At 45.5% G+C, this 16,878-nt stretch overlaps 1 protein-coding gene across 1 annotated transcript in view; it reads left to right on the top strand.

The window, feature by feature from the left end:
- The first annotated feature begins 1,191 nt into the window (after positions 1–1,191).
- Positions 1,192–16,878, top strand: part of B4GALT5 (beta-1,4-galactosyltransferase 5) — a 78,098-nt gene continuing 62,411 nt past the window's right edge. The window contains exon 1 of the mRNA XM_039230017.1: positions 1,192–1,396. Coding sequence (XP_039085948.1) covers positions 1,282–1,396 — 115 coding nt within the window. The 5' untranslated portion in view covers positions 1,192–1,281. The remainder of the gene's footprint in view (positions 1,397–16,878) is intronic.

Consider the following 16,878-nt stretch of genomic DNA (forward strand, 5'->3'; position numbering starts at 1 on the left):
TCACACACTATCCTATGGAGTAGGACACCAATTCGCAGGATGAGAATTAGGAGCCAGATGGAATGCTGCGGTAAATTACCACCTCCTGGTCAGAGGTCTGCCTTGGGAGACAGGTCAGTTTTGATTTGAGCCCTTATTGCAAGGCTTGGGCGAAGTGCTTCTCCTGGGAGCCTCAGTTTCCTCATTTGTATAATAGGAATAGTAAGAGCACACATTTCAGGGCTGCTGGGGGGATTTAATGAGAGAAGTAAAGCCCTGCGTGTCTCAACGCAAGAACTCACGTTGATAATTGTTATCATCACACTCCTTATGATTCTGTGGGATGTGGACCGTGCCTAGAGATCTAACCTTTATCCTTCCTGGCTTTGGATAACCTGGGGACAGAGGAAGCTTTTTAACCTCAGGGAGGAGGCTTTTTAACCTTAGGGCCTTTGTGCCTGCTGTTCACCCTTTTATGTCTCATCCCATGTCACCTGCTCAATGAGGCCTTCCTTAACCACACTAGCCTGCCTCCGATACATCCTGTTTTATTGTGTTCCTATCATTCATCAGTGCCCGACACTAGGAACTCATTTGTCTCCTCTTCTCGCTTTCGAGCGTTGAGTTCATGAAGACAGATTTTGTCTGTTTTGATCTCGGTAGCATCCGCAACACCAAGAACAGTGTCTGGCCTACGTCTGGCTTTTAATAAGTGGTGAATTGAATTAATGAATGAATGAGTGAAGGTGTATGCCGAGCCCCTATGCCCAGAATCCCCGCTCCACTGTCGCAGTGGGCGACCAGCCGCGTCAGACATTGCAGACGGCCCCTTGGCTCCCGGGCTGGGGGCGCCCTTGCGCGGAGCCCACCGGCACTTGAGCGACGCTCCCCGAAAGCCTGGGCGGTGGCCGCGCCGGGAGAGGGGCTGTCGCCATTTAGCGACGTTCCCCGCGGGCCGCCGCTCCGCCGCGGAAGCCGAACCGGGGGGGTCGGGCGGCGAGCGCGAGCGCGCGGGTCTTTTGCGACGGTGCCCGGCGGCGCTGGCCCCGCCCCCGCCCCGCCCCCCGCGGCCCGCCCCGCCCCGTCTCCGCCGCTGCGCTCGCCCGGGGCCGCTCAGGCCCCCGCCCGCTCTATGTGGCCCGGCCCGCGGCGGCCGGCGGCTGGGAGCGGCGAGGCGGCGGCGGCGGCGGCGGCGAGCGGCGGCCCGCGAGGCCCGGGAGGCGGTGGCCGAGGCCCAGGCAGCGGCGGCGGCAGCCCAGGAGGCGGCGGACGGGGAGCGGCGGGAGCAGGCTCGGCTGCAGAATGCGCGTCCGCCGGGGGCTGCTGCGGCTGCCGCGCCGCTCGCTGCTCGCCGCGCTCTTCTTCTTCTCGCTGTCGTCCTCGCTGCTCTACTTCGTCTATGTGGCGCCCGGCATAGGTAGGAAGGGAGCCGGGGGTCCTGGGGGGAGGTGCCGCTCCGGCCTCGGGGAGGGGGGGTGGATCTCGGGAACCCCTCGCCCCACCCTGACGGCACGCCGACCCTTGGGAGACCCCGGCCGGAGGCCGCCCCGAGCCTGGCCGCGGAAGGTGGCGGGGACCCCACGCCCGGCCCTCGGGGGACGCCAGGACCTTCCCGCCCTCTGCACCCCGACAGACCCCGGAACCCACTGCCCCCGCCGGCCTCGCGCGCACCCCCGGCCTTCCTAGCCCATCCTCCGGCGAACCCGACCATACCTTCGCCCCCACCCTCCGGAACGGGGCGCCCCCTTTCCCGCCCTTGCCTCCCTCGAGCCCCCCTTCCTGCCGCTCGGCTCGAGAAGTCCCGCTCCTCCTTCCCCGGGGTCTCCCGAGGCCCCGGTTCCCGGCATTCCGCGGACCCCGAACCCTTTCGGCCCGCCCGCCCCTCCTCGCCGAGCCTCGCTCGGTGCTGGGGTCTCGAGGCGCCCCACCTTCCCGGTCCCCATCCATCCTTCCCCTCTCTCCTCCCGCGTGAGTCCACCGTTTCCTGCTCCTCCTCCCTCCCGTCTCTTCCCTCCACTTTCCTGCTCTGTCCACCTCCAGGTCCTCCTCCCCAACGCACGTTCTCCTCCTCCAAGCGGCCCCTTTCCTCCCCGGGTGGCACCCCCCCCCATATGGCGGTCCACCTCCCATTCAATCTGTTAACCCCTGAGCGTCCCACGCCTCCTCCCCGTCTCCACCCCCCCCCAAAGGCACACCCTTGTTACTCCGCCCCGTACCTCTTTGCCTTCCCCCCAACCCCCCCCCCCTCCGGTCCTCGGTCGCAGTTTCTTCCTGAATGAAGATTTCGGGAGAGGGGCTGTCTGGACCCTTCCACCCTTTTATTTCTGCTTTCTCTTAGCCTTGAGGGGAGAAGGTGGCCCTTCAGTCTCCTATGGTGCCTGCTCAGGGACCGAGAGGACACGTAAAGTGGCCCTAGAGGACGAGATGTGATAAGAGCCTTGGGGAGATGGTGCCAGGTGGGGAGGAGGAGCATGGAGAAAAAATGGCATGGGTACTTATTCTTCTGGAAGGCATGTCCTTTAAAGGCAAGGCAGCCCCTGGAGAAACTGAACAGGGCCCGGGCATAGACTTTGAAAGGCCACAGAGCAGGTAGACGTAAAGGACATGAAGAAAGAGATTGGAAGGGAACACAGCATGAGGGTTAAGGTCAGAGGACACTGAGGTCACACTTGAATTCAGATCCCTGCCCTTTATGACCTTGGGTAAGTTACTGAGCCTCAGCTTTTCTGCTCTGTAAAATGGGAGTACTAAACCTAACCTCAAAGGGTTTTAAGTGGAAGTAGATAGATTCTCTTTTAAACCACTTACGATGCTTAGGGAGTTTTTGTACGTGGTTTTTAAAAAACAGTTACATGCAGCTTTGGAGAAAGAAGGGAGTAGATGGAAGGTTTGAAGACTGTATCTGACTGACCTGGTGTCACCGCAGGCTCTAGAGGAAACTTGAGTTCAGGGCAAAGAATGACCAGAAGGTGCTGTTGGGGGTGGGGCAAGGAGAGTAAATTCTGCTATAAAAAGTCTGGGTCATTTGGATGTTAGGAAAGGGCGTGCCCTCTAGGTCTGTAGCCATGCCTAGTGCCATTCTCTGTTGATCTGTCACCACTGAACTAGCTGAATAGAGAAATTTCCAGATAGAGCAGGAGATTCTCTCCCGATTTTTTTTTAAGAGCATATTTCACTTGATGGTTAATATTGATGGTGTATAGTACCAAATGGATCTGGAAGATGGAACAGGCACCGTCAGATTGCCCTAACAGTTTATGAAGTATCTTAGGAAAAAACATCCTTCTAAGAGACTATAGTATGTGGTCTCCTGGATCAGATTAGGGGATAGGAATTTGGGCAGAAGGAGAACAGGTGAGTAATTAGTGGAATTAATTGAGAAAAGAGGTCATTAGCATAGTCAGTATTAGACTTAATAACAATGGGTGTGAGATGATAGATTTAGACCTAGATGTAGTCTGGGAGCCATAGCCACTTTCAGTGATAGGTTATTTCTGTTGTTTGTACATAAATCAGCCATATCCAAATAGCAGAATAATCCCACTGGGATGGTGATCACCCTTTTGATTAGAAAAGTTAGAAGGCACATTCTCCAGCAGAAATGAAACTCACCAACTCAGTTAAAATTCCTCAGCAAGCAATAATTTTAGGTCAGTGGAACCCCAGTGTAAAATGATGAGCATTTACCATGCTTAGATTCCTGTATCATTGAAAGCTGAAAAAGATTCAGAGCACTTAAATTTTCACTAGTTTCTCCTTGAATGGAAGTCTTCTAAAGGGCAGATCTTCGGATTCAGATTCTGTCAGTGAGGAATGTGAACCGTGAAAAAGATGTGGAATGGCTCTAGGGTTCTTGTAGCACAGTTATATTCTGCTGTTTGGTGGGACTTTTGATCTTTTTTTAAAAAAATCTTGGCTTTCCTGTTAATACACTTAATTTTTCAAATGACCAGTTTTGGACAGTAGCGTGGCAAATCTTCCCAAAGGTTAAGGCATTCTAGAGAAATACAAGGTTTTGTGTGCCTTGGGTTATGAACACCTTAATTTGAGACATTTATTAAAAGGAGCTTAGAAAATAATATTAGGTTGAAACATATGAAATTTGTTTTTGCAGGTCAAAAACAGTTGTATGTTGGCAGCGTGATTATAGCTTCACTTGATTCATTTCCGAATAATGACAATTCTCACTTCTGGTATAATGGAAAGTGTTAGAGACTTAACATTTCCTTCCTGGTTTAATTTTTTCCAGTCCTGCTTTTGATTTGCTTTATACACCCTGTGGTCACGTTTTGCTCAAAGGCCTGAAGAGAAGTCATCAATTCCATGAGTGTGTTATGAGTATATTCAGATATAGGTAGACTTGAATTGAATTTGAGATAAGAGAAAAATAATGTTAGTTATAAATATTTTAAAGTTGTTCATATATGATATAATCCAGGCACAGTTTCAGCCTATGTGTTAACTTAGTATTTTTGAGTTCTAATGCCAGCCCTTAATATTGGTGACCTATAGTCTGAGAGCAAAGGGCAATTTCCTGGACTTGAGGGTCATCTGAGATAGGGGTAATGGCGCCATTCAACTTAGAAAATTGGATGTGAGGACTGTTGCTTGCTAGATAGGACTATGGTGTGTTTGTAGCAAGTACAAAGAGTTCTTAGCTCCTTTAATATCCCTATCCCAATCCAGTTAGTGATTTCAAAGTATGACTTCACTGGGTATTACATTTTTGTTATTAATTCAAAAGTAGTGTTTTATATCAGAAGTTTGCAAGTAGAAATGAAAAGGATAGGGTAGAAAATGTGATGAAGGTGGTGGATTTTGAAATGTCTGAAGCAGCAGCTGATATGGTGACAAAGATGTGTACCAGACTCTTCCCTATAGCCCTGCCCCAGCCACAGCCCGACCGATTCTCATTTATTTAATCACTGTTTCCTGTCCTGGTGAACTATCACTATCCCTTTCAGAGTTCTGAAGAGAACTTTGAACTTATTTATGATCCTTTAAACTTAAAAAAAAAAAAATCTAAGAGCTCAGAGTACATCTATATATTCCGGTCTGACCAGATCTTTTAGAAGATAAGAGAAATGAACTATTTATAGATGAACATGCAAAATGCTGATTTAAAAGCATCTTAATAAGTTTATGGGCTATTAGATGGGAAGGTTGTATAGAGGTTACTGACCTTTGCAAATTGGTAAAACAGTTACTGATTTTGAGAGAGGTGCCCATGCAGAGTTAGAGGTAATAGTCTGTGTATGGATGAAACTTTATTAATTGAAGTTCTGCCTTTGAAAATAATTTTTCTTTTGCCCTTTGATTAGTAAGGAAAGGAAATGGGGAATGATTTTTCCCTTTTGGCATGTTTAGTTTGATTTTTGGTTGGCTTTTGGAAGGCAGGCACCAGTAATGCTAATCCCACCTAATTTGACCAAATGACCTTGAGCAAGTCACTTGATTCTCTGATCTTGACAAAAACCTCAAAGTTCTTTGAAAACCAAGGACTTCATCTTAACTGACTTTCAATGAGATGTTTTTACATACAGAAAGTTGATAATTCATTCACATTCTGTACAGTACTGGACCTAAGATTTTAGATAAGATACATGTTTTATGTAATCAAATGCAACTTTTTCTAGTAACCATAGGAACATTTCAGATTCCCCACAGTTTAATATGAAAACAGCCTCTTTTTTTTGTTGTTATTGTTGTTTCCTCATGAAAGTGCCCCCTAAATGCCACAGTGCACATAGTTCTTGAGCTTTTGTGGAGTGAGGAGTGATATACATATGGTGGAATGTGGGTTGTTTTTTTTTTTAAGTAAAAAAACCTCATCCTGTTAAAGATCCCCACCCCCTCATGCTCGTTTTCACACTCAACTCACTCAAATATTTTCTTTGAGTCCTGTCATCTTAGAAGGAAACCATATTTAGGGAACAGGTTGAAGTTATACAGATGAACAGCACATTTTTGACCAGGACTTTGGTGATGTTTCACGTCTGCCTGCAGCATTTTGCTGTGTTGGAAACAAGGTCTGGGTTTGGAGTTGCAATGTCTTTAACAGTGAAAATATGCTAATCTTGGACCATCTTTAGAAGCAGCCGCTCAAACAACATCAGATACGGTTCCAGGCCTTTGATACTGTAGCCAGTAGATGGTCCTGTTCCAATCCTGACATTTCCCCTCTGAGCTTGACAGGCCAGTGGGAGCAGCATATAATATATTACCAGGAAGGAGGGGCTCTGTGTTGCTCAGACTCTTTGGAACTCTTCAGGAGAGTAGAAATTCCAAACCATAGAAGCCAAAATGCAACTGACTGCTCTAATTTTGGAGCTTTTTTGATCATAGAAGATCTGTTGGACACATCCAACCGTGTAAAGCAAACACAACTTTAGCAAGCAAGAAGTAACAGAATGTGATGCTGCTGAGGTCTTTCAGAGAAATCGAGAAAACTGGAGATTAACACTGGTCAAGATAAAGGATAATCAGAAGCAAACAGACTGGGTGTGGCTTGAAAGAGGTTAATAGAGCCCTCTTGAGAAAAGAGCTTCTAGTGTAAGGGCAGTTATTCCTTAGTTTCTTTCTTTATTTTTAATGTTTATTTTTGAGAGAGGCAGAGCATGAGCAGGGGAGGGGCAGAGAGAGAGGGAGACACAGAATCCCAAGCAGGCTCCACACTCTGAGCACAGAGCCTGACGCGGGGCTGGAACTCATGAACAATGAGACCATGACCTGAGCCGAAGTTGACGCTTAACCTCCTGAGCCACCCAGGCACCCCAGTCATTCCTTAGCTTCTAATGCTAGCCAAGTAAGTGTGCTTGCCCTTGCACAGTAGGTGTATTTTTGTAGAAATATGTGAGAAAATGAATTTAAGATCTGTGGGTCAGTAACTAGTATTTGAATATTTACCTATAATGTACCGGCTGTGGGAGATATTTGAATTCTAGACTTCTTTTTAAACTTTTTTTAATTTAAAAATGTTTTAGAGAGAACACGCACACACTTGAGGAGTGGAGGGACAGAGGGAGGGAGAGAATCTTAAGCAGGCTTTGGGCTCATCTCAGAGCCCAATGCGGGCTTGATGCCACCACCCTGGGATCATGACCAGAGCGGAAATCAAGAGTTGGATGCTCATATGACTAAGCCACCCAGGTACCCCTGAATTCCAGACTTCTGATCGCTTCTTTCATTTTCTAGATGATTATATTAGCCCAAGTTGAGTCATTAACTTACCCAAAGTGAGAATTATGATATCCCTGAGGCACATGCAATATGGTTGAAAAGATAAGATTCATCGCAAGAAACAACTAGGGAAAAATAGAAGATAGTTTGTAGTAGGTTCTAAATTATATGATACCGGTTCTTAATGAGATGGGAGTTTGGACACAGGCATTCATTCCTTTATTCAACTAGTGGTTCTTTTGAGAGCCTACTCTGGTCTGATACCCTATTGGGTATTGGGTGGTCTAGAAATGAGTAAGGCAGAACATTTTGCCCTCCTGGCACTTTTATTTCAGTGAGAGGTTTTTGCCCTTGTGCTTTTATCCTAATAAGGAGAAAACCAATATACAAGATGATTTCAGATAGCGGAGTGATGGAGTATCTGTTTTATTTTATTTAAAATTTTTTAAGTTTAGCTATTTTGAAAGAGTGAGAGCACACACACATGGGGGAGGGGCAGAGAGAGGGGGAGAGAGAATCCCAAGCAGTCTCTACGCTATCAGCACAGAGCCCAACAGAGCCCAGCATGGGACTCCATCCTATGAAGATCATAACCTGAGCCAGAATCAAGAGTCAGACGCTTAACTGACGGAGCCACCCAGGCACCCCTTTGGGGGTCTGTTTTAGATTGAGTGGTTAGGGAAGGCCTTGTTGAAGAGGTGATACTTGTCTTGGAGGGGTAGAATAAATTACAGGTTTGTGGGGGGTGGCCAGGGTAGGGATGGGGGTGCCCAGCACGTGTCAAAGCCCTGAGGCAGGGATGAGTTTGCCTGAAGGTTGACTTTTTTTTTAAGCAATGGGAGAGGGGTAGGAGATGAATTCAGAAATGTAGGAGGAGTCAGGCCACGTAGGACCCTGTAGCCGTGGTAAGGACTGTAGACTAGCACTGAACATTAGCTTAGAAATCAGCCAGAGCTAGGTTTTAAATCAGCACACTGAATGTGCACTTTATTTCCTCTCTCCCTTTTCTCCTTTCCCTCCCTTTCCTCCGTGCTCAAAGTGGGGCTCTAACTCACAGCCCCGAGATCAAGAGTCACAGGCTGTATGCAATGAGCCAGCCAGGTCCTCCGGGGAAATCATTTTCAATTTTCTTATCTACCAACTAGAAGATACTATCTTTCTCATGGTTGTTGTGGGAATTACGTAGAATATGTATGTAAAAGGGCTTAGCACAGAGCTTGACACCAAGCTCCCTAGGTTTTTAACGATTATTTGTAAATGGGAGACGTCCTCCTCTGGGGTCTAATGCTGGCACCACACAGCTGGAAGGCCTGGGGCTCCAGTCCGGTTTCACCAGTGACTAGAGAGGAAGCATTATTCAGTTTTCACGTCTGCACACGGAGGGTTTGGACAATAGTACAGATCCTAGGGTCCCTTTCAGATCTGAGGTTACAGGATTCTGAGCAAGTGTGCGTCGCACCTTGAAGTGGAAGAAGGAATAATGACTTGTGTCGAGTTTAAAATTTGAATTTCCCACTTGCTTAACCTTTGGTGACATGCTGAGCCGTGGCTTCGCCGGGGTGGTGAAGGGTTTGCACGTCATCGGCTCACTGCCCTCCCGGTTTCCCCCTTTGGGGTGATGGGCACGTTCAGTCTGGGCAGTGCTGCTGTTTTATAGGACGCTTGCCCTGAAAAGAAGGAGTTTTGCACTGAAGTCTGTATCTTTGAAATTACTATGACAAGGAAAAGAAACCAAAAAAAATTTTTGTGTGTGTTGTCATGGGCAGGGGAAAAAACTAAAAAGAATTTGATGGGAATATCTTGAGGATGTTAAGACCTTCCCCTTCCCACCCCCCTTTTTTTTTTTGTCCTTTGCCCAATCAGCCCCTTCCCTGGTATCACACTTTTGCTTTCAAGCATGAGATAGCCCTGGACTCCTTAGCTCCAGCCGCATCCTCAGTCCGCTAGGTAATTGGATGCTAAATGAAAATGAATATTACATTTTGACCCAGTAAATTCTTTTTCATGTTGTGGCTTTATCCTGAAGAGCGTTGGTGGCTCCTGCTGATCCCCTGAATTCGGTGTTTTCCCAGGCCCAGGAGTCACACTGAATCATTTAAAGTACTGTGGCTTCTCCAGTGTCCCGCCCTCCCCTCCCCTCCCTTCGCTAGGTAAGCGATTATTAGACCAGAGGCATTGTTCGTTCCTCCTCCTTCCCAGGTTACAGATACCCTGGTACTTTGCAGCGACTAGAAGCCACCCCGGTCATTGTTTCGGAGTTACCTTAGTTACCGTCATCAATTATGAACAGTTCTCTGAGGCGATTAGTGGCCTAATTATGGTGATGAAAATGCTGTGGAGCATCAGCTACAGGCAGGCGTGGATCGAGGGAAAGCTCAGTGTTGGGCTTTAAAACTGAAATTAATCCAGGCTATGCTAGTGAGCACGACTGTTTATTACTTTTATTAAAGGGCTGTAAAACATTTAAATATCATAAAGGGGGAACTGTCTTCTTCACCCTCCAGGTGGTCCCAGAAGTAGGATTCATAGACGTTGAAACCTTTTCTCAGTTCTCAATGTTGAAAACCGGAGCACTTGGAAAGATGGGAAAACAAGAGTGTCCCCCCCCCCCCGCCCCCGCCCGCCCACAGAACTGCTAATTATCCTATCTTGAGTTCTGGTGTTAGACACCACGCCTAAATTATACTCAGGATGCTGATGTATATATTTTCAGGATTGTGATGTATATGTTTTCTGACCGGTAGCCCATTGGCTCGTGAAGGTCAGAAAATAGTATTTTCTTAAATGCTGCATTGTGATCATGTTTGTGTTGTTAAAAAAGAAAGAAAGAAAGATCCTTTATTCCAGTTTAGAAAGTGACAGATTGGCAACTTAAGTTAAACTGCATGGACCAAAGATGGTAACAGACTGGCTTTAGGAGTTTTGATGTGCTTATTATGTATTTGGTGTGTTTATGTTTATTATGAAACTATGTACTTTAAATAAAAGCATTTAATCTTTTATCTTTTTGCGAAAAACTCACTTTATCCATATCCTCATAATCTGTAGAGTCCTGATAGAGAAGTTTCCTGGATTGTGATTTTTCTGGGGGGTCTAGCATAGTGCCTAGCACGTGGTATGCACTTAAACACCTGATGGCATGAACGAAGAAACTATTGCCCAGGTAAACCAGCCTCTTCATTGTGAGATTGCATTCAGTCTTGGGGAGGGACAGCTTCTTCTCGGACTCCTGATTTTGAACTGACTTTGTATTCATTTTGCCCCAAACTACTTTATTTAAAAATTTTTTAAAAATGTCTTTTAATTTTATTTCTGAGAGAGAGAGAGACAGCGTGAGCAGGGGAGGGGCAGAGAGAGAGGGAGACACAGAATCCAAAGCAGGTTCCAGGCTCTGAGCTGTCAGCACAGAGCCCGATGCGGGGCTCAAACCCACGAACCGTGAGATCATGCCCTGAGCCAAAGTCGGACTCTCAACTGACTGAGCCCCCCCAGGCACCCTGCCCCAAACTACTTTGTACTTGTTTTCTGTGCTATTTTCTTTGGGGTAGAAAAATAGAGATAATAATGTTTGCCATGTATTTTAGTAATTTAATGTGCAATTCTGTGGCTTTTGTTACATACACAAGTTTTGCACCCGTCACCGTTTCCAAAAATTTCATCGCCCAAAGCGGAAACTCTGTTGCCATTAAGCAGTAATTCCTCATCCCCCTCTTTTCTCAGCCCCTGGTACCATCTAATCTACTTTGTCTCTATGAATTTTCCTTTTCTAGACATTTCACGTACGTGGAATCATAGAATACTATCTTTTTGTACCTGGCTCATTTCCCTTCATGTAGTGTTTTCAAGGCTCATCCGTATGATGGCATGATCAGAAGTTTGTTCCTTTTATGGCTGAATAATATTCCATTGTACGTATCCAGCACATTTTGTTTTTTCATCTTTGACGAGCACTTGAGTTATTTCCACCTTTTGGGTATGTGCATAGTGCCACTGTGAACTTTAGCATACAAATATCTGTTTGAATCTCTGGCTTTAATTCCTTGGGGTCTATGTTTAGGGTCATAATTATTGAGAAAGGTGGTAATTCTTGTTAATTTTTGAGGACTTGCCAGACTTTTCCATGGTGAGGGCACTATTTTACTTTCCTCCCAGCAGTGTACAAGGGTTCTAGTTTTCCACATCCTGGCCAGCCCTTCTTATTTTCCATTTTTGGGTTTTTCTTTTTTTTAAGTATAGGCATCTTAGGTGTGAAATGATGGGTCATTGTGGTTTTGCTTTGTATTTCCTTAATGACGAATAATGAGCATCTTTTCATGGGTTTATTGGCCATTTGTGTATCTTGTTTGGAGAAATGTCTGTTCTGGCCCTTTGCCCATTTTTTAATTGGATTGTCTGTCGAGTTGTGAGAAGCTCTATTTTCTGAGTATGAAGCTGGTATCAGATCTATGGTTTGCAGATATCTTCTCCCATTCTGGGGACTGCTTTTCACTCTTGATAGCAACCCTTGGTGTGCAAAAGTTTGTCATTTTCATGAGGTTTAGTTTATCTCTTTTTTCTTTCCCCTTTTGCTTGTACTTTAAAAAATGTACTCCTAACTTCTGCTCTCTTCAGTGTGCCCATTCCTTTCCTGCCTGTGAAGGTCTAGATGGTCTTTGCAATGCTTAAGTTACCAAAAGGCATTTGTTTCCTGCACAAGCTGCGACTGGTCTGATTACTGACAAAGGAGGAGTCAAGGGTTTTTGGTTTATCTTGCTTGTAACCTCTTGAAGTGTGATGCTGGGTGCTTGATTCCTGACTCTCTGTCTTTATAGTGGTTACTCTTTTTGCTAAACTTGACACGCTCTGCATCTGGATTGTGTTAAGTATTTCAAGTGTTAGAGGTGTCCTGTGGCATTTTCTGATGGAAGGGGGACTATCTGTATCTTATTTGATATTTTTTGTTTATTGATTATTTTGTCTGACAGGACTGAAATATACCTTAAACATTTTCTGCTTCTAGTTGCAGTTCTCTGAAAGTCCCTGTAAAGGCCAGGCCCGATGTTGAGATGGCACATTTTTGGTGTTGGGGACAATACAGTTTACTGATTGAACATCTGCTACAGAAGAGAAATTTGGAAAATATTATAGATTGGTGAACATAGTTAATGAAACACTGGGCTCATTATTTTACATACAGAAATAAAGGGGGTGATGACTTTTAAGTTAGGGAAAAGTAAATTTTACTTGGCATTTTGTTGACCCCAAATCTCCATTAACCAGCACCTTTTACATTTTGTTATTTATTTATTTGTTTAATGTTTGTTATTTTTGAGAGAGATTGAGAGACAGAGTGCGAGTACAGGAAGGGCAGAGAGAGATGGAGACGCAGAATCCGAAGCAGGCTCCAGGCTCTGAGCTGTCAGCACAGAGTCTGATGTGGGGCTCGAACTCACGAACCGTGAGATCATAACCTGAGCCGAAGTCGGACGTTTAACCGACTGAGCCACCCAGGCGCCCCTACATTTTGTTAAATAATAGGTGCTGGTGGTTAGAATGAAAACATGGAGGCACAACTCTGAGTTTGGTATTAAGTGTGGGGGTTTTTTGTTTTGTCTTCTGATTCATTGAAAATTGGCAATTCCTTGTTGACCAGAGCATTCTATCTCCCCATGCCTCCCAGTCAACGGCATAGGCCAGGGGGCAGGTGGGGGTGAGGTGCAAGCTGCCACTCTGGTCCCTGCAGGACCAGGAGGTGTGTGATGTGAACACAGGATTGTTTTTTCACCCCATTTCCCTTGTAACATCGTCAGAAAATGAACAGGATCTAAAGAATGAGTAAATAGAAAAATCTAATATGTGAAGCCTGCTCAACTCCTGTACCTCTGACAAGGTAGAATTTGGCAATTTTATTGTTTTGTGCCTGCTCCCAGCTGCGGATGTATTTATTTAAAGGTGAGTGGGGCGCCTGGGTGGTTGAGCGTCCGACTTCGGCTCAGGTCATGATCTCACAGTTTGTGGGTTCGAGCCCCGCGTCGGGCTCTGTGCTGCCAGTGCACAGCCTGCTTTGGGTCCTCTGTCTCTGTCTCTCTCTGGCCCTCCCCTGCATGTTCTTGTTCCCTCTCTCTCAAAATGAAAGAAATATTTTAAAAAAATAAACGTGAATGATAAGGTAGTGAGTAAAGACAGGTGGGTTCTTAGGAAATGTTTTCTGTGATAAAAGAAAAAATACATAGGGGCGCCTGGGTGGCTTAGTTGGTTAAGCGTCCGACTTTCGCTTAGGTCATGATCTCGCGGTTCGTGGGTTCGAGCCCCGCGTCGGGCTCTGTGCTGACTGCCAGCTCAGAGCCTGGAGCCTGTTTCAGTCTGTGACACCCTCTCTCTCTGACCCTCCCCTGCTCACGCTGTCTCTCTCTCTCTCCTAGAAATAAATAAAACATTAAAAAAAAAATTAAAAAAAGAAAAGAAAAAATACATAAACTTGGCTTTTCATTTGCCTACTTTGGCTACTAGAGGTGTACCTTCATTAATTTAATCTCTGTGTTACACCCCTGCAGTGTGCTAGGCTTTGGGGTTTGGTGATGAATAAGGCAGACACCGTAGCTCTGTTACTTTTTAAGTATTTGGCCAGGGAGTACAGCTTCCCTATGGTAAAAATGTTCAGTGTTTTTTAAAAAATTTTTTAATGTTTTATTTATTTTTGAGAGAGAGATAGAGACAGTGTGAACAGGGGAGGGTCAGAGAGAGAAGGAGACACAGAATCTGAAGCAGCCTCCAGGCTCTGAGCTGTCAGCACAGAGCCCGACACGGGGCTCGAACCCACGAACTGTGATATCATGACTTGAGCCGAAGTCGGACGCTTAACTGACTGAGCCACCCAGGCGCCCCCCAAAAATGTTCAGTTTTGAGCGATTTTATACTCCTGGATGGATGTGTTTAATTGAAGATCGGTTTCAACTGCTGTTCAGTTGGTGTTAACATTCCTTAATTGCCAGAAATAATAGTGCATATAATTTAACTGTGGTATTTAAGACAGCAGAAAAGTTAAGAAATTCTTAAAAACACATTTCATTTCCTACCCCACTGGGCTCATTGGCTGTGCCCGATTTTGGTTGGTGGTTGTACTTATAGGGAATGTGTCTGCTGTGTGTCTCCAGAATGGAGTCTTAGTGACGGTGATAAGCAGTGACCTGCAGTTTCTTAATAACAACAGTGCTTTCTGGGCCGGTGGAGGAGGGACACAGATGCCGAGGCCTCTTCTCTTCTCCTTTGGAATACGCCTCGTATTCTAAAACCTCCTCGGCACTGAGTAGGTGGTCAAGAGGCATTTGTCAGACATGATGAATTTGTCTCCTACCCTTCAGTGACTTTCATTACTCTTGCAGTAAAGTTCAGACTCCCTGTTGTAACTTATAAGACCTTCAGTGATCTGGCCTCTGCCTCCCTCTCCAGCTTCGTTTATGCCCTCCAGCATAGACTAGGCTCTTTCCTTTTCCTTTTCACTGACCAACTCTCATGCTCCTGCTCATCTTCAGACCTCTCATTCAGTGTTAAATGGATGGGACTTACCTTTCTTGTTCATTGTTCTCTTCTGTCTAGAACACCATCTTGTCACACAGTAGGTGTGCAATCAGTATTTATTTGTGTTTTTTAAAATGTTTATTTATTAAAATTTTTTTAATGTTTTAGTTATTTCAGAGGGAGAGAGAGAGAGAGAGCGTGAGCAGGGGAGGGTCAGAGAGAGAGGGAGACACAGGATCTGAAGCAGAATCCAGGCTCTGAGCTGTCAGCACAGAGCCCGACGCGGGGCTCGAACCCATGAACCATGAGATCATGACCTGAGCCGAAGTTGGAGACTTAACCGACTGAGCCACCCAGGCGCCCCAATGTTTATTTATTTATTGAGAGAGAGAAAGAGGGAGAGGGAGAATGAACGGGGGAGGGGCAGAGAGAGAGGGAGACACAGAATCCGAAGCAGGCTCCGGGCTCTGAGCTGCCAGCACAGAGCCCTACATGGGGCTCAGACTCACAGACTGTGAGATCATGACCCAGCCCCACTCTTTATTTGTTAAGTCAAGGAAGTAAAGGAGAGGTGGACAGATCTGAGGTGCTGAAAAGTACAACTTCCCAGTTCCCTGCTCATTGGGGTATGTTAGAAGTTGCTGTGCTAACCATGAAAACTTCAGGGTGAGGAACTAAAAGAATCAAATAAAAATATGTTGGATTTGTAAAAATGTTCATTATAATTGAACTGTGTCACAGAGCACAGTTTTAGATTAATTATGCCCAGCGCAGTCCGATGTTTGGTTTCGTGTGGGCCTGGTGTGCAGGCAGCTGACAAGTGGTAGTTTTAGGTTTTGCCCTTTTTCTATTCAGCAAGGATTTTAACCCTTTTAAGCACTTTGTATCTTACACAGTATATGCATGATAATGCTTTGAAATTGGAAATTTCAAAGTTGCAGATTCTTTTATTAATGGTTTGTCTTGTGCCTAAATTTGACATGTAGATGAAAAACAATCCGACCTGATTTACGATGGAGCAGCTACAATGAGTCTCTTATATTGCTAGGAACATTGTTTCTAATTGTTTTTTAAGTTTATTCATTTTGAGAGAGTGCGAGAACATGAGTGGGTGAGGGGCAGAGAGAGACTGGAGAGAGAGAAATCCAATTAGGCTCTGTGCTGTCAGCGCAGAGCCCGATGTGGGACTTGAGGTCATGAACCGTGAGATCATAACTTGAGCTGAAATCAAGAGTTGGGTGCTTGGGGCACCTGGGTGGCTCAGTTGGATAAGCATCTGACTTCACCTCAGGTCATGATCTCATGGTTTGTGGGTTCAAGCCCTGCATCAGGCTCTCTGCTGACAGCTCAGAGTCTGGATCCTGCTTCTGCTTCTTTCTCCCTCCCTTTCTCCCTCTCTGTCTGCCCCTCTCCTGCTTGTACTCTGTCTCTCTCTCTCAAAAATAAATAAACATAAAAAAGATTTTTTTAAAGAGTTAGATGCTTAACTGATGGAACCACCCAGGTGCCCCATTTCTAATTTTTAATTAGAAAAGTATTTAGGTTAATGACTTTGGTGTTTTTAAACTTACAAAAGTTATACCTTTATATCTTGAATATGCTTGCCGATCTTTCATTTGAGAGGTGGTTTTTGCCTAAGAGATGAGAAATTGTTTTATACTTAATCCAAGGAGAGATGAAGATGAAGCACTTTCTGAAGCTTGATGACCATATGGATGGCGTGGAACACATGTCTGTGGTTGATAAATAGCTAGTCTCTTGTGCTTTGTGCTACTGCCTGAAAGGTGGAAATGACCTTGCCTCTGTTGCTAAGATTATGTTTTTTTTTTTTTTAAAGTTTTTTTTTAATGTTTTATTTATTTCTAGGAGAGAGAGAGAGAGAGACAGCGTGAGCAGGGGAGGGTCAGAGAGAGAGGGAGCCACAGACTGAAACAGGCTCCAGGCTCTGAGCTGGCAGTCAGCACAGAGCCCGACGCGGGGCTCGAACCCACGAACCACGAGATCATGACCCAAGCGAAAGTCGGACCCTTAACCGACTAAGCCACACAGGCGCCCCGCTAAGATTATGTTTTCAATAAGAACTTGAACTGATTAGTGCTAGGCTGTCACCCATCAATTGCTCTGTCTAGAAGGGGCAACTGAAATCCTTCATTCTGCTGTGTGTGTGTGTGTGTGTGTGTGTGTGTGTGTGTGTGAGAGAGAGAGAGAGAGAGAGAGAGAGAG

Source organism: Hyaena hyaena, unplaced genomic scaffold (assembly GCF_003009895.1).
Source record: "Hyaena hyaena isolate Hyena2069 unplaced genomic scaffold, ASM300989v1 scaffold_42, whole genome shotgun sequence".
Lineage (NCBI taxonomy): Eukaryota > Metazoa > Chordata > Mammalia > Carnivora > Hyaenidae > Hyaena > Hyaena hyaena.